At 38.8% G+C, this 22709-nt stretch overlaps 1 protein-coding gene across 1 annotated transcript in view; it reads left to right on the top strand.

Annotated features, from left to right (window-relative positions):
* KCNIP3 (potassium voltage-gated channel interacting protein 3) overlaps window positions 1–22309 on the top strand; it is a 163052-nt gene extending 140743 nt beyond the window's left edge. Inside the window, exons 6-8 of the mRNA XM_053718189.1 lie at window positions 1236–1340; window positions 1423–1485; window positions 21721–22309. Coding sequence (XP_053574164.1) covers window positions 1236–1340; window positions 1423–1485; window positions 21721–21768 — 216 coding nt within the window. The 3' untranslated portion in view covers window positions 21769–22309. The remainder of the gene's footprint in view (window positions 1–1235; window positions 1341–1422; window positions 1486–21720) is intronic.
* The last annotated feature ends 400 nt before the right edge of the window (window positions 22310–22709 follow it).

The raw sequence follows: 22709 nt of genomic DNA, 5'->3' as shown, positions 1-22709 counted from the left end.
CATTTTGTAAATTTGAGTAGTATATGCAGTTAAACTAAATTAGTTAATAGTAACAAATTTCCTATATAAATTTTTATAAATGTGATTATAATCTAATTTTATTTTGAGGAGTTCTTTTTAGTGTGCAATCATTGCTGACCAGTTCCATACAAAAATATTTGTGTGCCCCGGTCAAAACCTTCCTAAAAGTAATATACTTTAAAGAGACTTTTCAATTGACTTCTGTTTCAAAAGTTTGTAATTCTCTTGGCATCCTTTGTTGAAGAACATTTCTAAAAAGCTTCAGGAGCAGCAATACAATTCTTGGAGCTATCTTCTGATTGGTGACTACACACAGAAATGCCATTTTTCATTGGATCACCAGATATATTCAGCTAACTCTCAGCAGTACATTGCTGCTCTGGAGCTGACTTTAACTATGTGTTCCATTCCCTTGCAGGGGTTAAAGAGACACTAAACACAAAATATTTATTTCATAATTCAGATAGAGAATACAATTTTAAACAACATACCAAATAACTTCTATTATGTAATTTGCTTCATTCCGTAAATATCCTTTGTTAAAGAAATAGCAATGCACATGGGTGAGCCAATCACACAAGGCATCTATGTACAGCCACCAATCAGCTGCTACTAAGCCTATTTAGATATGCTTTTCAGCAAAGAGAATGAAGCAAATTAGATAATAGTAGTAAATTAGAAAGTTGTTTAAATTGCATTCTCTTTCGAAATCATGAAAGAAAAAAAAATGAGGTTCATGTCCCTTTAATGTCCCTTTAAACATATAGTTATATGCAAGCAATAGTGCAAAAATAAAATGTTCTAATGCATTAGAACAAGGGTCGACAAATCTGTTTAAAATAAAGAAGCCAGTAAGAATATGTAGAAGACATACAAACTTTTAGAAGCCAGACAGTGGTATTTCTATATAGATATATGGAGAATAACCCCAAAATTTAGGAGCCAGAGGTAAAATTCTAGGAGACAGTGGCTCCCTGGCTCCTGGGTTTGTCGAGCCCTGCATTAGAATATTTTCTTTTTGCACTTTTATGTCCCTTTTAATAACACAGTGACAAATGGAGTGCTCATTCCAGAGTATATACAGCGTTAATTTTAAAACTGGTAAAAATCTTAAAAAAATAGAATACATAAACTAATAGTAACATCTTAGAATTTCTGTTAACTAACACTCCTCTCTGTGAGTAGCTTTAGTGATCTCTTATTCGTTCTTACAGGAGATGCTGGCTATAATGAAATCTATTTATGATATGATGGGACGTTATACTTATCCCATGCTTAGGGAAGATGCCCCCATAGAGCACGTGGAGAGGTTCTTCCAGGTGAGCCGTTTTCCCTATGCTGCATACCTGACAACTGCCCTATTTCCCCCTATACCGTCTTGTCATTCCTTTTTTCTTACAGAAGATGGACCGGAATCATGATGGAGTAGTGACCATTGATGAGTTTCTGGAGACCTGTCAAAAGGTATATAATATATTTTCTTCTATCTCTTATCTTCAATCTTAAAGGGCCGCTATAGTTGAACAATGATATGCTTTAATTTGTATGTCATTTTAAGATTATCACCCTACACTGCTGTGTGTTTTACCCGTGCATAGGGATTAAACACACAGTAGAAATGCTGCTCTGGTCCCGCAGAGTACAGCTGGTCCCGAGCAGAAACTGCTGCTGGCTAGTTGTACGACTAAGATGTGTAACTAGCAGTGCTGATTGGATCAGTGGTCTTTTCCACTCTGGACCAGTAGTGTTCAGTTTAGGGTAAATAGCCATAAAATTATATGTTCTAACGAATTAGAGCATGTCATCATTTTTTTGACTAAAAAGGCCTTCTAATTCACCTCTATATGATGTCTCTTAATACATCCCATAGTAAGAATCCTAAAGGCAATCATCCAATTAATAGCCCTTAAAGGGACAATAAACTCAAAAAAGTTATAGCATGCGTATGAAATAGCACTATATAAAAATGTTAAAAAAAAAAAAAAATATTTCATAAAGGTGGTGAGAGTAAACAAGCCATTACTCTTGGGAATTCCATTCCTGGCCACTAGGAGGAGATAAAGATGCCCAAAGCTCCAAGAGCACTTCTCTCCTCCCTCACTGGTAAACTAGTCATATCTTTACCTCTGCGGGATTAAGGTGAAGAATGGAGGTGCTCTAGTCTAGATGTTTCTTCTGTGAGAGGGTTTCTTAGGCCGATTTTAAGGGGCCATTTTCTCTTCAGAGAGCTACTCTTTAGACAGAGGGAACTTTAAGGAGTATTGGGTAGTTGCACAATTACACCCAGTGGGTGTAAGTTACAGGACTATCACAAGTCTTAGCCTCCCCCTTTCGGATCGTCATTATACGATTGGCTTTCTACTGGAAGCGGTTTGATCTGCAGTTCTGGTAGTGAGAACCTGTTGGCTAACTAATTGGTTTAAATGGGTTGGCACTCACATAGCCTATAGGCTATTAATAGGTACATATAATGTTGTACATCATAGCCAGGGGACTATTATTACAAGCATTTTAATTCCCCTTTATATTATATATGGGAATTATGATTGGCAATGTCCTAGTTTTATTAAATACACATTTTCTTTTTTATTGCTATATATTTTTTAGCTTGTGTTAGTTCGCGTTCGGCTGTTGCTGCATTCAGTGTTTAGTTGCTTTGTGCGCATTTGCTTGGATCGTGCATGTCGGCATTGTATTGCGCACGTCTGTTTAGTCTTGGAGCGTTATTCACATGTGCTTGTGGTGGCTTTGTTAGAGAGTGCTGTCTAGCGTGCTTAGGTTTAAGGTGCACAGGCTATTTATTTAGTACGCTTCGGTTTCGTGTGTGTAGGCTATTTAGTTAGCTTTTTTTGGTTTAGCATGTGTAGGCTATTTAGTTAGCTTACTTCGGCTTTGCGCACATAAGCTATTTAGTTAGAGCGGTACAGCTTTGTGCGTGTAGGCTATTTAATTAGGACGCTTTGTTGTTGTGTGCGTAGGCTATTTAGTTAGTACGTTTAGGTTTTGCACATGTAGGCTATTTAGTTTGGGCACTTTGGCTGTCTGCACATATTTAACTTTATAAGTAGTGATGTCCCGAACTGTTGCCCGCGAACGGTTCCCAGCAAACATAGCTTGTTCGCGTTCGCTGCTGCGGGCGAACACATGGCGATGTTTGATCCGCCCCTATGTGTCATCATTGAGGAAACTTTGACCCTGTATGTCACAGCCGTCTGACACATTAGAGCCAATCAACATCAGACACTCACCTCACAGACCCTCCCAGCTACAAGGAAGCCGCCATTTTAGACTCATAACGACCTTGCTTACTTAGTGAGAGGACGTGTTGTGTTTGTGCTCCTGACATTATAGGGAAATACATAGCTAGGCTAGTGTTTTTAGTGTCCACTACAGTCCAGAAGGACTCCACTCATCTCTGCTGCAAGGACAGCACTCCAAAAAGCCCTTTTTAGGGCTATATTTCGTGCCGTTTTTTTTTTCTCCGTATTTTTATTAGCATTTGTCTGGCTTTCAGCCTGTGTGTTTAAGGCTCACAGCATATGCTGTGATTACTGCCACCACTGATATCTCCCTAACAACATTAGTTTAAATTTAACTAACCAAAAATTTTAATTATTTTGCTAGTGTAATTTTTTTTCATTTTCTATCAGGCCTGTGTCACACAGCATATACTCTGGTTAATTGCTCTGTGCCAGCCACCAGTGTTAATATCCGTTTATAACATAATTTTAAATTAAAAAAAAAATATAATAATAATTTTGCTAGTGTAATCTAATTACATTTTCTATCAGGCCTGTGTCTGCCAGGCTCACTCAGCATTAATATACCTCATTTTTTCAGTCTTTTGGTTAATTGGTCTGTGCCAGGCAGCCACAACTCATATCTTCTTCACCTTAATTTAAATATAAAAAAAAAAAAGTTTAAATTTTTTTGATAGTGTAATCTAATATCATTTTCTATCAGGCCTGTGTGTTTTGCTGACATACAGGGCCTACTGTGTTTACTTGCTGCCCTCCCTAGTCTATGAGCCACGACTCATATGTGTTTAACCTTTTTTTAATTTCCCCCCCAAAATAATAATTTAAATCATTTTTCTAGTGTAATCTATCTAATAGTATTTTCTATCAGGCGTGTGTGTATCTGACTTACAGAGCCTACTGTTTTTAATAGCTGCCCTTCCAAGGCTATCAGCCACGACTCATATGTATGTGCTTAACCTTTTTCTTTAAATTCCCCCAAAAAAGTCTTTAAATCATTATGCTAGTGTAATCTAATTTTATTTTCTATCAGGCCTGTGTCTAACTGTCTATCTGACTTACACAGCATACTGTTGTTAATTGCTGCCCTACGTAGCAGCCAGCCAGTGCGACCACTCATATGTGCATTGTACTTCTTAACATAATTTTAATATTAAAATCTAAAATTTTAAAATATTTTGCTAGTGTAATCTAACTTAATTTTCTATCAGGCCTGTGTTTTTGTCACTTACACAGCATACTGTGTTAAATTGCTGCCCTACCTACCATCCACCACTCATATCTGCCAGCCTGTGTGCCAGGCCCAACTAGCCAATTAGTGGCACCAATCATAATTCTTGTTACAGTATCAAAAAAATTAAAAATCATAATTTTTTGGACTGCAAATATTCAGTCTACTAGTGCCATTGAATTGCAGTTTCCTCCTGCCTGACAGCCTGTGTGCCAGGCACAAACTAGCCAATTAGTGCCACCAATCCTAGTTGTTGTAAAAGTATTGTTAATCTTTAAAATTCCATTGATCGCTTGTGAATCATCAGTTTGCTCGTTCCATTGAATTGCACTTTCCTCCTGCCTGCCAGCGTGTTTTCCAGGCCCAACTAGCCAATTAGTGGCACCAATCATAATTCTTGTAACAGTATATAAAAAAATAAAAATCATAATTTTTTGGACTGCAAATATTCAGTCTCCTAGTGCCATTGAATTGCATTTTACTCCTGCCTGGCAGCCTGTGTGCCAGGCCTACTTGAAAAATATTTACACCAATCATATTTGTTGTCACAGTATTCTTAATAATTAAAAAATAAAATTTTTGGTAAGTGTTGTTCTGAATCCTCAGTTTGCTGGTGCCATTGAATTGCACTTTCCTCCTGCCTTGCAGCCTGTGTGCCAGGCCCACCTAGCCAATTATTCCCAGCAATCATATTTCTTTTAACAGTATTGCAAAAATTGTCAAGCATCACTGTTTTGACTGTCAGTATTGAGTCTCCTAGTGTCCTTGAATTGCATTTACCTCCTCCGACAGGGTGTAACAGGTATTAAAATGCTAAGAACAGTACTACTTAACACAACCTAGTTACCATGGGTCACAGACCCAGAGCAGATGTCTTATTTTATTTTGTATGGGTAATCATGCAGGCCGTATAGACCTCCCACGATAGGGTGAGTAACAGGTATTAAAATGCTAAGAAGAGTAATACTTAACACAGCCTAGTTACCATGGGTCCCAGACCGCATGTTTTGTTATTATATTTTGTAAGGGTAATCATGCAGGCTATATAGACCTCCCCTAACAGGTATTAAAATGCAAAGGAAATTACTACTTAACACAAACTAGTTACCATGGGTCCCAGACCGCATGTTTTGTTATTATATTTTGTAAGGGTAATCATGCAGGCCATATAGACCGCCACCGATAGGGTGAGTAACAGCTATTAAAATGCTAAGGACATTACTACTTAACACAACATAGTTAACATGGGTCCAAGACCCAGAGCAGATGTCTTATTATTATATTTTGTATGGGTAATCATCCAGGCCATATAGACCTCCCCAAATAGGGGGAGTTACAGAGATTAGAGTGCTAAGAATGGTACTACTTAAAACACAACCTAGTTAACATGGGTCCCAGACCACATGTCTTATTATTATATTTTTTCAGGGTAATCAGGCAGGCCATATAGACCTCCCCCGATAATAATAGGGATTACAGTTCTAAGAATAGTACTACTTAAACACAACCTAGTTACCATGGGTCCCAGACCAGATGTTTTCTTATTATACTTTGTCAGGCTAATCATGCAGGCCATATAGAACTCCAACAAAAGGGTGGGTAAGAGGGATTCAAGTGATAAGAAAAGTTTTACTTAACACAACAAAATTACCATGGGTCCCAGAACGCGTGTCTTATTGTTATACTTTGTCAGGGTAATCATAACCGCCATATAGACCTCCACCAATAGGGGGAGTTACATGGCTGAAAGTGCGAAGAATAGTACTACTTAACACAACCTAGTTGGGTCCAAGACCGCATGTTTAATTATTAGACTTTATCAGGGTAATTATATATCTAAAAAATCTATCTATTTTTCTTCTGTCGATTCTATCTAACTATCAATCTATGTATATCTATCTATCTATCTATCTATCTATCCTATCTATCTATCTTCTGTCCGGACTGTTTGGAGACAGCCACTTGTGTTTCTGACAAATTTGAAGTAGGAGGACAGAACAATCATCTTCTTCCATCTCCCGGTTCCAAAAATGAAGGCCATATAGACCTCAACCGATTGGGGGAGTAACAGGTTGTAGTAAAATGTTAAGAATAGTACTACTTTACACACCACGGGTCACAGACCACATGTCTTATTGTTATACTCTGTCAGGGAAATTATATATATTTCAAATCCATTTATTTATATATCAAATCGATCGAACTAACAAACGTATCGATCAAATGTACATTGCATCTTTTGATCGATGTAATTCGTATCTATAAAATGTATATTACATATTTTAGTTGATGTCATTCGTATCTATAAAATGTATATTGCATCTTTGATTTGATAACATTCGTATCTATCAAATGTATATTGCATCTATTGATCGATGTAATTCGTATCTATCAAATGTATATTGCATCTATTGAGCTATGTACAGTGTATCGATCGTATGTATATTGCATCGATTGAGCTATGTAATCTATGTATCTATCAAATCTACCTATCTCGTGGTTCTGCAAGTGGACTGTTTGTGGTTGATTGCGGTGCGTTACACTTGGAGTTTGCTCTGTCACTGTGATGCAGCCGTAACCCTTACACTACCTGATAGATACGACAAAATTACTGATGTTTTAAAGCACGTTATTGCAAACAATTTGGGAATGTTAGGTGATTTAGGCCCTTTATGGGTTAAAAGCAGACTCTGCATAAACTATGTAATTTTACATGGGAGTTTTGCCAGGGATCCCCCTCCAGCATGCCACAGTCCAGGTGTTAGTAACCTTGAAACAACTTTTCCATCACTATTGTGGCCAGAAAGAGTCCTTGTAGGTTTTAAAATTCGCCTGCCTATTGAATTCAATGGCGGTTCGCACAGATCGCGAGTTCGCGAACGATACCGGAAGTTCGAGTCCGCCGTTCGCGAACCGAAAATTTTAAGTTTGCAACATCACTATTTATAAGCTTTTTATCTATCCTTGCCATTTTTTTCTATTCCCCTCCATTCTCCCAAGCTGTGCCGGGTTAACGCATGTCGCTTTACACTTTTTAGCGTGTTTTATTATTTTCCTTGCTGTGTTATTTGTTTTATTATTTTCCCTGCTGTGTTATTTAGTTGCTGCATTGCACTCCACCGTTAACATTTGCCTTATTTGTGAAGGGGGTAGGATTTTCAATACTTTCAAGAGGTGCTTATTTTGTCGGTGTATTTTTAAACCTACTGCTAAGTCCCTGTTTTGTTTGTTTTTTTTTTTGCCAATTCTGGTTACTATTTCTGAATTAATTTCTAAAGAGTGGTCTAATTCTGGTATCCCTTTAAATTTATCTTTAACATTTTCCTTTACCTGCTACTTACATAAAGCTTTGATAAACTATTCCTAAGGTGGATTGTGCTATTTCTACTTTGGCTAAACATACTACTATTCCCCTTGAGGATAGTACTTCTTTCAAAGACCCCTTAGACAGGAAGTTAGAGTCCTTTCATAGGAAGGCTTTTCAGCAAGCTGATTTCCTTTTTAGGCCAGCGATTAGTATCACTTGTTTAGCTGCAGCCTCTACTCTTTGGTTTGATAGCTTATCTGAGCAGTTTTCAGATGAATCTGCTGAGAGAGAGTTTCAAAACGAATACTGCTATTGTTGCCATTATTTAGATTATTGCAAAAATAAGGCATTAGCAGTCCTGACCAGGAGGGCCTTGTGGTTGAAATCATGGTCAGCTGACATGGTCTAAATCTAGACTTTTGTCTCACCTTATTTAAGGATAAATTTTATTTTGGGCCTGGTCTGGATGCTACTATTTCTACTGTGACTGGAGGTAAAGAAACTTTTCTTCTTCAAGTCAAGAAGTCTAAGGGTAAGATCAGGGTGTTTTTATTCCTTTCGTCCAATCTAGAAACCAAAAGTCCTTCTCTTCCACCTAGAAACAGGGCTCTTCCAGATTTTCCTGGAAGCCAAATTCAAATCTGAACAGTCTAAAAAAGCTACCTCCTCTAAGTCAGCATGAAGGTGCGGCCCCCGATACAGAACGTTTGATGGGGAAGATTCCTTACCTGGATGATATCTTGGTAAAGGTTCCATCTTTACATTTAGCAGTACCTCATACCAACAGACTCTTGTGGTTTCTTTAAAGGGACAGTCTAGTATAAATTAAACTTTCATTATTCAGATAGAACTTTTAATTTTAATCAACTTTCCAATTTACTTTTATCATCATATTTGCTTTTTTCTCTTGGTATTCTTAGTTTAAACTAAACATAGGTAGGCTCATATGCTAATTTCTAAGCCTTTGAGAGCTGCCTCTTATCACATGCTTTTTAAATCTCTTTTCAACACAAAGAGACAGAAAGTACACGTGGGCCCTATAGATAACACTGTGTTCAGGCACAGGGGATTATTTAAGATCTAGCACAACACAATGCTAAATTTAAGACAATAGATAATAAACAGTCACAGTCATGTGATCAGGGGGCTGGAAGAAGGTTCCTAGATACAATGTAATCACAGAGGTAAAAAGTATATTAATATAACTGTGTTGGTTATGCAAAACCGGGGAATGGGTAATAAAGGGATTATCTATCTTTTAAAACAATAACAATTCTATGGTAGACTGTCCCTTTAAGAGCATGGTTAGAGAATTCATTTTCCAAAGAGTTCTTTTTCTGTCAGTCAAGGGTAACTTTCCTAGGTGTCATAATGGATTAATTATCCATGAGGCTTTCCTTGACAAAACAAAGAATGCTGAAACGTCTCTCAGCTTGTTAAAATCTTCTATCAGTTCCTTTTCTCCTTGTAGCTCTTTGCATGGAGGTGTTAGGTTTGATAATAGCAGCATCAGATGATATTCCATTTGCTCAGTTTCACATTACACGTCTCCAGCTTTGTGTGCTTCGTCAGTGTTGCAGGGATTATACTCTGCTTTTGAAGAAAATCTTTCTGGATTTAAAGGGACAGTTTACTCAAAATGTTTCTCCCCTTCAATTTGTTCCCAATGATCCACTTTACCTGCTGGAGTGTATTAAATTATTTACAAGTATTTCCATTAACCTTATATTGGCATGTGAATTAGTTTATTTAGCCTGTGGGTTCCCCACCCATCCTGAAAGATTTTGGTCTCGAGGCCAAGCTGTGTTTACACAGCCAGTAGAAGAAATTACACTCCCAGTGGGTTATAGAAGAGATAAGGTAATAAAATGTTAATTTTCCATTGTTCTCTCCAAGTATTTGTGATTGGTTTATGGACAGATATAAGATAAAGAAGCAGGTATATGTACACAATGTGATAAAGTAATCAAATCTGATTATACCTACAAGCTCAACCCATTTTATTAGGTTGTGGCTTCAAAACACAAAATCAGCTAATTCATATACACAAATAAGCCTTAAAAAGCAAATCTCATACATTTTATACTCTGCAGCTGGTAAAATAAGTAATTGGAAACACATTAAGGGAAAAACAATTTTATAGTATACTGTCCCTTTAAGAGCAAGACAATATCTTTCCTGGTGGATAACTCATTAGTCCATTGTTCTAGGGGCATTCTTTGTTCATCTGTCGCATTGTGTGCAGTCTGATGGTCTCAGAAAGCACAGGGAGTTTGGTCTACAAATAACCTTTTCACTTCCCTCTCTGAGAAAGCTGGTTGGCTAGAAAAAGTCACAGGCTTCCACTGACAGGCTGAGAGAAACTGTCAATCTATTCTGCTGCTCCTTCCTGGTTTGCAACCATTGGATAATTCCTGCTTGCATCATAGAGACAGCATACTTACCAACCGAAAATGCCATTTTCCTTACTTTCTTTGGTTCTTCCGAAAACTAATGCACATGTCTTTTATTTAACTATACAAATAATGCATGTAGCAGAAGGTTTCTGGGGCATATATAAACTTTTCTACTCTAAATCATTATATACAGTGTAGGGTGAATCAAGATTAATACAAAGCTTATCTGATTCTATTTGTTTGTGATATTTTTGTATATTATCAACCAGGTATCATACAGCAGATAGGAATAACTATGAGGTAACCGGCAGAAGCCAACTGTGCATGAGTCTGATTGTTGTGTCCACAATATGCACATTTTTGCCTGTCAATCAAATATATGTAGATAATGTACAAACCAGATAAAAAGGCTAAGCAGAGTAACAGAATATATATTATAAAATTCCACATTTTCTCTTCTATCAATGTTACTAAATCATCCAGATTCTATACTACCTTTCAGGTCATATCAGCATCTCAGAGAAACCCTTAGTACTGTGGACTCAGTAAGCATGGCATCTAAGCACTGGCAAAGGAATAGACTCAATAAATCTTAAATCTGAGAAAATAGTGTTAGAATTTAACAAGATGACCGGTTTGGAGAACCATCACATAGCATGACATAGTCATGTAGGACCTATCAGTATCATCCACTGCCTGTCTTGATTGATAATTTGGATTACTCATGGTGGTGAATTGATATGAAGTACATTTGCCATTCTGAGATGTCAGGGAATGACTATGGCATTAATGGTGCTTACCAGTAAAAAAAAACTATTCTAGGGCTCTATAGCGCTAGAATAATTTGAAAATCAATGTTTGCTCATACTATATGCCTAAGGCTTAGGGCTACCACTAAATGTTATACCTATAGCCTGACATACAGATATATATTTGGTCATGCAATGCAAAAGGTGCATTCAGTATTTCAACATGCTTTTTTGCATTGAAGCATAGCATGATTTTGCAAGTTAATATTCTCCTTCAAAACTATAAATACGTTTCTTTTTTATCGGCTAGATTACGAGTTTTGCGTTACGAGCGTCTCGGTGCTAACCTGCAAGTTATTGTCACCGCTCACCTCCTTATAGCGCTGCTATTACAGGTTTGCAAAAACCTGGAGTTAGCAGGCAATATGTGAGCGTTGAACAAAATTGAGCTCCATACCGCATTCAAATGCCAGCGCTGTTTTGAGCTGGTTTTACGTGCTCGTGCACGATTTCCCTATAGACATCAATGGGGAGAGCCGGCTAAAAAAAAGCCTAACACCTGCAATAAATGAGCGTAATGCTCCGTAACGCAGCCCCATTGATTCCTATGGGGAAAGAAAATTTATGTTTACACCTAACACCCTAACATAAACCCGAGTCTAAACACCCCTAATCTGCCGCCCCCGACATCGCCGCCACCTACATTACACTTATTAACCCCTAATCTGCCGCCCCAATGTCGTTGCTACCTACCTACACTTATTAACTCCTAATCTGCCGCCGCCACTATACTAAAGTTATAATCCCCTAACCCTAAATCTAATCCTAACACCCACTAACTTTAATATAATTAAAATAAATCTAAATAAAAATTACTATAATTAACTAAATAATTCCTATTTAAAACTAAATACTTATCTGTAAAATAAACCCTGTATCTATCTTAGGTTTTATTTTTATTTCACAGGCAAGTTTGTATTTATTTTAACTAGGTAGACTAGTTACTAAATAATTATTAACTATTTACTAGCAACCTAGTTAAAATAAATACAAATTTACCTGTAAAATAAAACTTTACCTGTAAAATAAAACCTAACCTGTTCCAATCAGCCAACAGAATGCAAGCTCAATCCTATTGGCTGATTGGATCAGTAAATAGGATTGAAGCTCAATCCTATTGGCTGATTGCATCAGCCAATAGGATTTGTTCACCTTTAATTCTGATTGGCTGATAAAATCAGCCAATCGGAATTCAAGGGACACCATCTTGGATGACATCATTTAAAGGAGAATTAATTCTTGAAGAGCTGTCAGAAGAAGAGGATGCTCCACGCCGGATGTCTTGAAGATGGAACCGCTCCGCGCCGGATGGATGAAGATATAAGATGTCGTCTGGATGAAGACTTCCGCCAGCTTGGATGAAGACTTCAGCCGCTTGGATGAAGACTTCTGCCAGCTTCGATGAGGATCGATGTCCGGTCTTCAAAAACTGTAAGTGGATCTTCGGGGTTTAGTGTTAGGATTTTTTAAGGGTTTATTGGGTGGGTTTTATATTTAGATTAGGGTTTGGGCGGAAAAAGAGCTAAATGCCCTATTAAGGGCAATGCCCATCCAAATGCCCTTTTCAGGGCAATGGGGAGCTTAGGTTTTTTAGATAGGATTTTATTTGGGGGGTTTGGTTGTGTGGGTGGTGGGTTTTACTGTTGGGGGTTGTTTGTATTTTTTTTTACAGGTAAAAGAGCTGATTTCTTTTGGGTAATGTACCGCAAAGGTCCTTTTAAGGGCTAGTTTAGTGTAGGCTAGGTTTTTTTTATTTTGGGGGGGGCTTTTTTATTTTGATAGGGCTATTAGATTAGGTGTAATTAGTTTAAATATTTGATACATTTTTTTTTATTTTGTGTAATTTAGTGTTTGTTTTTGTAATTTAGTTAATTGTATTTCATTAATGTAATTTATTTAATTGTAGTGTAAGGTTAGGTTTTATTTTACAGGTAAATTTGTCTTTATTTTAGCTAGGTAGTTAGTAAATAGTTAATAACTATTTAGTAACTATTCTACCTAGTTAAAATAAATACAAACTTGCCTGTGAAATAAAAATAAACCCTAAGCTAGATACAATGTAACTATTAGTTATATTGTAGCTAGCTTGGGGTTTATTTTACAGTTATTAAGTTTTAAATGGAATTATTTAGTTAATGATAGTAATTTTTATTTAGATTTATTTAATTATATTAAAGTTAGTGGGTTTTATAACTTTAGTATAGTGGTGGCGATTTTGGGGCAGCAGATTAGGGGTTAATAACAGTAATGTAGGTTGCGGCGATGTTAGGGACAGCAGATTAGGGGTTAATAATATTTAACTAGTCTTTGCGATGCGTGAGTGCAGCGGATTAGGGGTTAATATGTTTATTCTAGTTACGGCGATGTCTGGAGCAGCAGATTAGGGGTTAATAATTTTATTTTAGTGTTTGCGATGCAGAGGGCCTCGGTTTAGGGGTTAATAGGTAGTTTATGGGTGTTAGTGTACTTTTTAGCACTTTAGTTATGAGTTTTATGCTACAGCTTTGTAGTGCAAAACCCATAACTACTGACTTTCAGTTTACGGTATGGATCTTGACGGTATAGGCTGTACCTCTCACTGTTTGGCCGGACAGGCAAACTCGTAATACCGGCGCTATGGAAGTCCCATTGAAAAATGACTTTTTGAAAGCTGTGGTAGTTACGTTGCATTACGGCCAAAAAAGTGTGCGGTGCAGCTAAACCTGCAAGACTCGTAATACCAGCGGTAGTGAAAAAGAGCCATAACGCTGCTTTTTCACTCATAATGCAAAACTTGTAATCTAGCAGTATGTTTGGTCTTGTAATACAACCTTCTAAGTAGCCAATGGGTGGCAAAAAAAATTGACTTTTTCAATGCAAGGTAAGAATTAGGGTTGGGAGAATGTTTCGCAACATTCGAAAAATGAATTAATTTTAACACATTCGTTCATTCTAATCGAATTTCAAATGTTTACATAACATTCTAACATTCGCTTTTCGAATGTTCGGTTTCTAATTTTACGATTACATTAGAAAATATTTGTTTCAAAAAATTTGAATTTGTAATAGTATTTCTAATGCTTTCTTTAAATGTAATATTCGAATTATGCAATATTCAAATTCGAAAAATGTATATATTTGTAATAGTATTTCTATAATGCTTTATTTAAATGTAATATTCAAATTATGCAATATTCAATCAAAATAGAAACATTCAAATTGATATATTTGTATCTATTATGTATCAATTTACTAGATTCCCTACCACATGAACTATTAAACTTCTGATTAGTATTTGTTAAACAGAATGTTAAATTTGAAATTTCGAATGTGGACATTCGATCTAATTATAAACATTCGAATTCCAAGGTGACATTCGAAAACTGTAAATAGCATTTGATTATAGAATTTTTAAGAATATTCGTTCTAACATTCGAATTCGGAAATGTACACATTCGCCCATCCCTAGTAAGAATGAGGAAACAACCATGTAAAGCAGCTTCTTTGATATGATTGAAAAACTTAAAAAACTAGCTACATTTGGTAAAAAAATAAACAAATAGGTTTTACAGTCTACATTGAGGCTGGTCCTCCTGATTCCTTTGTTCCATTCAAGCTGAGTATGAATTTATTATCATGTGCTGTTGCAATAGAACGTAAAAGAAAACAAGATTTATACTTTACCATTTAAATATTTTTTTTCTCTAAGGTGGCGAAATTCAATCTCCTCGATCTAGTCAGACCGAGGAGATTGACAGCTCCTGCCAGCGCTTGATTGGCTGTGCGCAGGCAGGGGCGGGATTGCACGCGAGCGCAAAATTGCACTCGCGTATACGCGCCCCTGTCCGCCTCAGCTTTAATAAATCTAGCCCTATATATGGAATTATAATAGGGGAAGGTGGAAGTGGAGAGAGTGAAGAACCATTTCAGACCTATCCACATTAGTGATGCACGTAACACTAAGGACCCGATTATCTAAACTTCGCCAGGTCAGAAGCGTTTTTTCACGCTGCCCCTTGCAAGGGCTGCCCTTGTAGACTTACCATCAAAATGGGACAGTCCCTAGGAGTGGCGAGATGTCTCCTTGTCATAATAATAGAGCTCACTGGAAAGAGACACTTTGCTCCCTAGAATGAAGATAGCAGCCAATATAAATCACATTACGCTGCTTTCTGCAAATAGCATCTTATAATCACCTATATTTTTATATGTATGTGTTATTGGGTCATAAGTATTTTAAGTGTTTTGAGAAAAGCCACATTCTAAATGCTGAGAAAAAACAGCGAGATCTGTAGTGCAAAAATCTTTACAGAATTACACTAGAATTAGAGAGAATTTCATATACGCCAATGTTCAGCCCAAGTTCCGGAAAAAAAAACCCAACAATCAAACTTTTTATTTTGTACTTATAACTACAAATTTTTGAGTGTTTTTTTGTGCATCCAGTGTACTTAAATTACGATTTACGCTGTGCATATTTTATATGATATATTTCTTTGTATCTTACCTATAAATTTTATGTTTTTGATTAAATACGTTTTTTGGTAAATAATTTTGTTACAATTTTTGATGCACCTTAACAATACAATTCTTTTCCCGTTTATTTTTGTGTGAATGGTTCAATTATTCGGTATGTAAGATTTAAAAAAATACAAATTTTATTGTGCACTTTTGTAATATATGCATCTCTTCCCCATACGAAAATGCAGTATACGCCCCTAAGCTTTCAGATCATTTCACCAGGGGAAAACAGAATTTATGCTTACCTGATAAATTACTTTCTCCAACGGTGTGTCCGGTCCACGGCGTTATCCTTACTTGTGGGAATATCTCTTCCCCAACAGGAAATGGCAAAGAGTCCCAGCAAAGCTGGCCATATAGTCCCTCCTAGGCTCCGCCCACCCCAGTCATTCGACCGACGGACAGGAGGAAAAAATAGGAGAAACCATAGAGTGCCGTGGTGACTGTAGTTAGAGAAAATAATTCATCAAACCTGATTAAAAAACCAGGGCGGGCCGTGGACCGGACACACCGTTGGAGAAAGTAATTTATCAGGTAAGCATAAATTCTGTTTTCTCCAACATTGGTGTGTTCGGTCCACAACGTCATCCTTACTTGTGGGAACCAATACCAAAGCTTTAGGACACAGATGAAGGGAGGGAGCAAATCAGGTTACCTAAACAGAAGGCACCATGGCTTGCAAAACCTTTCTCCCAAAAATAGCCTCCGAAGAAGCAAAAGTATCAAATTTGTAAAATTTGGCAAAAGTGTGCAGTGAAGACCAAGTCGCTGCCTTACATATCTGATCAACAGAAGCCTCGTTCTTGAAGGCCCATGTGGAAGCCACAGCCCTAGTGGAGTGAGCTGTGATTCTTTCAGGAGGCTGTCATCCGGCAGTCTCGTAAGCCAATCGGATGATGCTTTTAAGCCAAAAGGAAAGAGAGGTAGAAGTCGCTTTTTGACCTCTCCTTTTACCAGAATAGACGACAAACAGAGAAGATGTTTGTCTGAAATCTTTTGTAGCTTCTAAATAGAATTTTAGAGCACGGACTACGTCCAAATTGTGTAACAAACGTTCCTTCTTTGAAACTGGATTCGGACACAAAGAAGGTACAACTATCTCCTGGTTAATATTCTTGTTAGAAACAACCTTTGGAAGAAAACCAGGCTTAGTACGCAAAACCACCTTATCTGCATGGAACACCAGATAGGGCGGAGAACACTGCAGAGCAGATAACTCTGAAACTCTTCTAGCAGAAGAAATAGCAACCAAAAACAAAACTTTCCAAGATAACAACTTAATATCTATGGAGTGTAGAGGTTCAAACGGAACCCCTTGAAGAACTGAAAGAACTAGATTTAAACTCCAGGGAGGAGTCAAAGGTCTGTAAACAGGCTTGATCCTAACCAGAGCCTGAACAAATGCTTGAACATCTGGCACAGCTGCCAGTCGTTTGTGTAGTAAGACAGATAAGGCAGAAATCTGTCCCTTTAGAGAACTCGCAGATAATCCTTTATCCAAACCTTCTTGTAGAAAGGAAAGGATCTTAGGAATCTTTATCTTATTCCATGGGAATCCCTTGGATTCACACCAGCAGATATATCTTTTCCATATTTTATGGTAAATTTTTCTAGTTACCGGTTTTCTGGCTTGAACCAGAGTATCTATCACAGAATCTGAAAACCCACGCTTTGATAGAATCAAGCGTTCAATCTCCAAGCTGTCAGCTGGAGGGAAACCAGCTTTGGATGTTCGAATGGACCCTGAACAAGAAGGTCCTGTCTCAAAGGTAGCTTCCATGGTGGAGCCGATATATTCACCAGGTCTGCATACCAAGTCCTGCGTAGCTACGCAGGAGCTATCAAGATCACCGAGGTCCTCTCCTGCTTGATCTTGGCTACCAGCCTGGGTATGAGAGGAAATGCTGGAAACACATAAGCTAGGTTGAAGGTCCAAGGCGCTACTAGTGCATCCACTAGAGTCGCCTTGGGATCCCTGGATCTGGACCCGTAGCAAGGAACCTTGAAGTTCTGACGAGACGCCATCAGATCCATGTCTGGAATGCCCCATAATTGGGTCAACTGGGCAAATATCTCCGGGTGGAGTTCCCACTCCCCCGGATGGAAAGTCTGACGACTCAGATAATCCGCCTCCCAGTTTTCCACTCCTGGGATGTGGATCGCAGATAGGTGGCAGGAGTGATCCTCCGCCCATTGTATTATTTTGGTCACTTCTTTCATCGCCAGGGAACTCCTTGTTCCCCCATGATGATTGATATAAGCAACAGTCGTCATGTTGTCTGATTGGAATCTTATGAATCTGGCCTTTGCTAGCTGAGGCCAAGCTCTGAGAGCATTGAAAATCGCTCTTAGTTCCAGAATGTTTATCGGGAGAAGAGACTCTTCCCGAGACCATAGTCCCTGAGCTTTCAGGGATTCCCAGACCGCGCCCCAGCCCACTAGACTGGCGTCGGTCGTGACGATGACCCACTCTGGTCTGCGGAAGCTCATTCCCTGGGATAGGTGGTCCAGGGTTAGCCACCAACGGAGTGAATCTCTGGTCTTCTGATCTACTTGAATCACTGGAGACAAGTCTGTATAGTCCCCATTCCACTGTTTCAGCATGCACAGTTGTAATGGTCTTAGATGAATTTGCGCAAAAGGAACTATGTCCATTGCTGCAACCATCAACCCTACTACTTCCATGCACTGAGCTATGGAAGGACGTGGAACTGAATGAAGAACTTGACAAGCGCTTAGAAGTTTTGACTTTCTGACATCTGTCAGAAAAATCCTCATTTCTAAAGAATCTATTATTGTTCCCAAGAAGGGAACTCTTGTCGATGAAGACAGAGAACTCTTTTCTATGTTCACCTTCCATCCGTGAGATCTGAGAAAGGCCAGAACGATGTCTGTATGAGCCTTTGCCTTTGAAAGGGACGACGCTTGTATTAGAATGTCGTCCAAGTATGGTACTACTGCAATGCCCCTCGGTCTTAGAACCGCTAGAAGGGACCCGAGTACCTTTGTGAAAATCCTTGGAGCAGTGGCTAACCTGAATGGGAGGGCCACAAACTGGTAATGTTTGTCCAGAAAGGCGAACCTTAGGAACTGATGATGTTCTTTGTGGATAGGAATATGTAGGTACGCATCCTTTAGATCCACGGTAGTCATAAATTGACCTTCCTGGATTGTAGGTAGAATCATTCGAATGGTTTCCATTTTGAACGATGGTACTCTGAGAAATTTGTTTAGGATTTTTAAATCCAGAATTGGTCTGAAGGTTCCCTCTTTTTTGGGAACTATGAACAGATTTGAGTAAAATCCCATTCCTTGTTCCGCCATTGGAACTCGGTGTATCACTCCCATCTTTAACAGGTCTTCTACACAATGTAAGAATGCCTGTCTCTTTATTTGGTTTGAGGATAAATGAGATATGTGAAACCTTCCCCTTGGGGGTAGTTCCTTGAATTCCAGAAGATAACCCTGAGAAACTATTTCTAGCGTCCAGGGATCCTGAACATCTCTTGCCCAAGCCTGAGCAAAGAGAGAGAGTCTGCCCCCCACTAGATCCGGTCCCGGATCGGGGGCTACTCCTTCATGCTGTTTTGTTAGCAGCAGCAGGTTTCTTGGCCTGCTTACCCTTGTTCCAGCCTTGCATCGGTTTCCAGGCTGGTTTGGTCTGTGAAGCATTACCCTCTTGCTTAGAGGATGCAGAATTAGAGGCCGGTCCGTTCCTGAAATTACGAAAGGAACGAAAATTAGACTTATTCTTGGCTTTGAAAGGCCTATCTTGTGGGAGGGCGTGGCCCTTTCCCCCAGTGATGTCTGAGATAATCTCTTTCAATTCTGGCCCAAAGAGAGTTTTACCCTTGAAGGGGATATTAAGCAATTTTGTCTTGGATGATACATCCGCTGACCAAGACTTTAGCCAAAGCGCTCTGCGCGCCACAATTGCAAACCCTGAATTTTTCGCCGCTAATCTAGCTAATTGCAAAGCGGCATCTAAAATAAAAGAATTAGCCAACTTAAGTGCGTGAACTCTGTCCATAACCTCCTCATATGGAGTCTCTCTACTGAGCGACTTTTCCAGTTCCTCGAACCAGAACCACGCTGCTGTAGTGACAGGAACAATGCACGAAATGGGTTGCAGAAGTTAACCTTGCTGTACAAAAATCTTTTTAAGCAAACCCTCCAATTTTTTATCCATAAGATCTTTGAAAGCACAATTATCCTCGATAGGAATAGTAGTGCGCTTGTTTAGAGTAGAAACTGCCCCCTCGACCTTAGGGACTGTCTGCCATAAGTCCTTTCTGGGGTCGACCATAGGAAATAATTTCTTAAATATAGGAGGGGGGACAAAAGGTATGCCGGGCTTTCCCACTCCTTATTCACTATGTCCGCCACCCGCTTGGGTATAGGAAAAGCGTCGGGGTGCACCGGAACCTCTAGGAACTTGTCCATCTTGCATAATTTTTCTGGAATGACCAGGTTGTCACAATCATCCAGAGTAGATAACACCTCCTTAAGCAGTGCGCGGAGATGCTCTAATTTAAATTTAAATGTCACAACATCAGGTTCAGCCTGTTGAGAAATTTTTCCTGAATCTGAAATTTCCCCATCTGACAAAACCTCCCTCATGGCCCCTTCAGATTGGTGTGAGGGTATGACAGAGCAATTATCGTCAGCGCCCTCTTGCTCTTCAGTGTTTAAAACAGAGCAATCGCGCTTTCTCTGATATGTAAGCATTTTGGATAAAATATTTGCTATGGAGTTATCCATTACTGCCGTCAATTGTTGCATAGTAATAAGCATTGGTGCGCTAGAAGTACTAGGGGCCTCCTGCGTGGGCAAAACTGGTATAGACACGGAAGGAGATGATGTAGAACCATGTCTACTCCCTTCATCTGATGAATCATCTTGGGCAACTTCATTATCTGTGGCAGTACTGTCCTTACTTTGTTTGGACGCTATGGCACAATTATCACACAATTTTGAAGGGGGAGACACATTGGCTTTCATACATATAGAACATAGCTTATCTGAAGGTACAGACATGTTAAACAGGCTTAAACTTGTCAATAAAGCACAAAGACCGTTTTAAAACAAAACCGTTACTGTCTCTTTAAATTTTAAACAGAGCACACTTTATTACTGAATATGTGAAAAAATATGAAGGAATTGTTCAAGATTTACCAAATTCACCACAGTGTCTTAAAGCATTCAAAGTATTGCACACCAATTTTCAGAGCTTTAACCCTTAAAATAACGAAACCGGAGCCGGTTACAGTTTTAACCCCTCTACAGTCCCAGCTACAGCCTTTGCTGCGACTTTACCAAACCCAGGGGGGAATACGATACCAAATGAAGCCTTCTAGGAACTTTTCCAACCACTTTCAGATCCTCACACATGCATCTGCATGTCTTGCTCTCAAAAGTAACTGCGCAGTAATGGCGCGAAAATGAGGCTCAGCCTACAACTGGGAAGGCCCTTCCTGACTGGAAAAGGTGTCTAACACAGTGCCTGACGTTAAAAAATGTTCCCCAAGTTTATAAGTGTGAATTACCAGTTTTATAGCCCATATTAAGCCCTTTATTCTGTTTGAGACTAAGAAAATGGCTTACCGGTCCCCATGAGGGGAAATGACAGCCTTCCAGCATTACACAGTCTTGTTAGAAATATGGCTAGTCATACCTTAAGCAGAAAAGTCTGCTAACTGTTTCCCCCAACTGAAGTTACTTCATCTCAACAGTCCTATGTGGAAACAGCAAACGATTTTAGTTACTGTCTGCTAAAATCATCTTCCTCTCACAAACAGAATTCTTCATCTTTTTCTGTTTCAGAGTAAATAGTACATACCAGTACTATTTTAAAATAACAAACTCTTGATAGTAGAATAAAAAAAACTACAACTAAACACCACATACTCTTAACCATCTCCGTGGAGATGTTGCCTGTGCAACGGCAAAGAGAATGACTGGGGTGGGCGGAGCCTAGGAGGGACTATATGGCCAGCTTTGCTGGGACTCTTTGCCATTTCCTGTTGGGGAAGAGATATTCCCACAAGTAAGGATGACGCCGTGGACCGGACACACCAATGTTGGAGAAATAGAGACCTTTAAATCATCTGGCTTTGCGTGCTGTCACTGTGAATGTGTAGAGTGTTATTGTATAGATAAAAGCTCAGTTTATTGCTTATATCTGACCTTTTTTCAACAGGATGAGAATATTATGATGTCCATGCAGTTATTTGAGAACGTCATTTAGAAGAGAATATGAAAATCTGCTCATGCCAGCACTAGAAAGGACCCACCCACTACAGTGTCTCCAAACACAGATCACAAGCACCACCTTTTCCTTGTGTCACAAACAATTGACGGATGGTGTTGTAATCGCTCTCCCAGGGAACTGAGGATCCTTCTTACTGCCTGCCTGTTTGCACTGATTCATGCTCCTCACCACAACAAGCTCACCTTTATAAGGACTGTTTTATATCATTATTAACATAGAGAAAAAGAAGCACATTTATCACTGCAAGGGCCAGGATTCTCAATCAGGGATTTTTACAGAAAGCCGCTCTTGCCTGATTTCCCATCCTTTAGAACCTTTTACGGAAGAAGAAAATCACTCCCCCCAATGGCTGGATGAACAAGCATGAAGTTGGGGGGGGGGGTTGTTTGGTTTTTTAAATAATTGTACATCTTGTTCTCAGAGTTGTGCTGTCGTCTGGTCTTCCTGGTAACCTGCCAAATTTCCCACCAAAGCTGTGCACACAGAATATCCTATATAATAAATGTCTATATTCCCATGTTGCAGCCGGGGTGGGTTATGTTTGCAGATACCAATAACAGAAAAATGAGCAAACACAGATATTGTTTGGGCCAATATTATAGACTTACCTAAATAGAATGAGATGCCAACATTTTTGAATTGGCAACCTTTCTTTCATACCTAGCCATTACCATTTGGCCTTTTTGTTATATCCCATACATCAAATGTTGGCACAATGCAGCTTTTAAAAACATTTGTACCAGTTTTATTTTATTATGTTGGTGTTACTTTTTGACAATGCATGTTCCTGTTTTTTTTACAGTACAGTAAAAAAAGTTATTTTAAAATGAATATTGTTTCTGGCCACTTTGAAATGGCGTCCAAGGTCAGCCCACTGATGACATCAGGATCTGGGCTGCATCTATGCACTCTGTTGA

This window comes from Bombina bombina, chromosome 6, assembly GCF_027579735.1.
Source record: "Bombina bombina isolate aBomBom1 chromosome 6, aBomBom1.pri, whole genome shotgun sequence".
In the NCBI taxonomy this organism is placed as follows: Eukaryota; Metazoa; Chordata; class Amphibia; order Anura; family Bombinatoridae; genus Bombina; species Bombina bombina.
The sequence above is the reverse complement of the archived record's forward strand: the minus strand, read 5'-3'. Positions and strand labels throughout refer to the sequence as shown.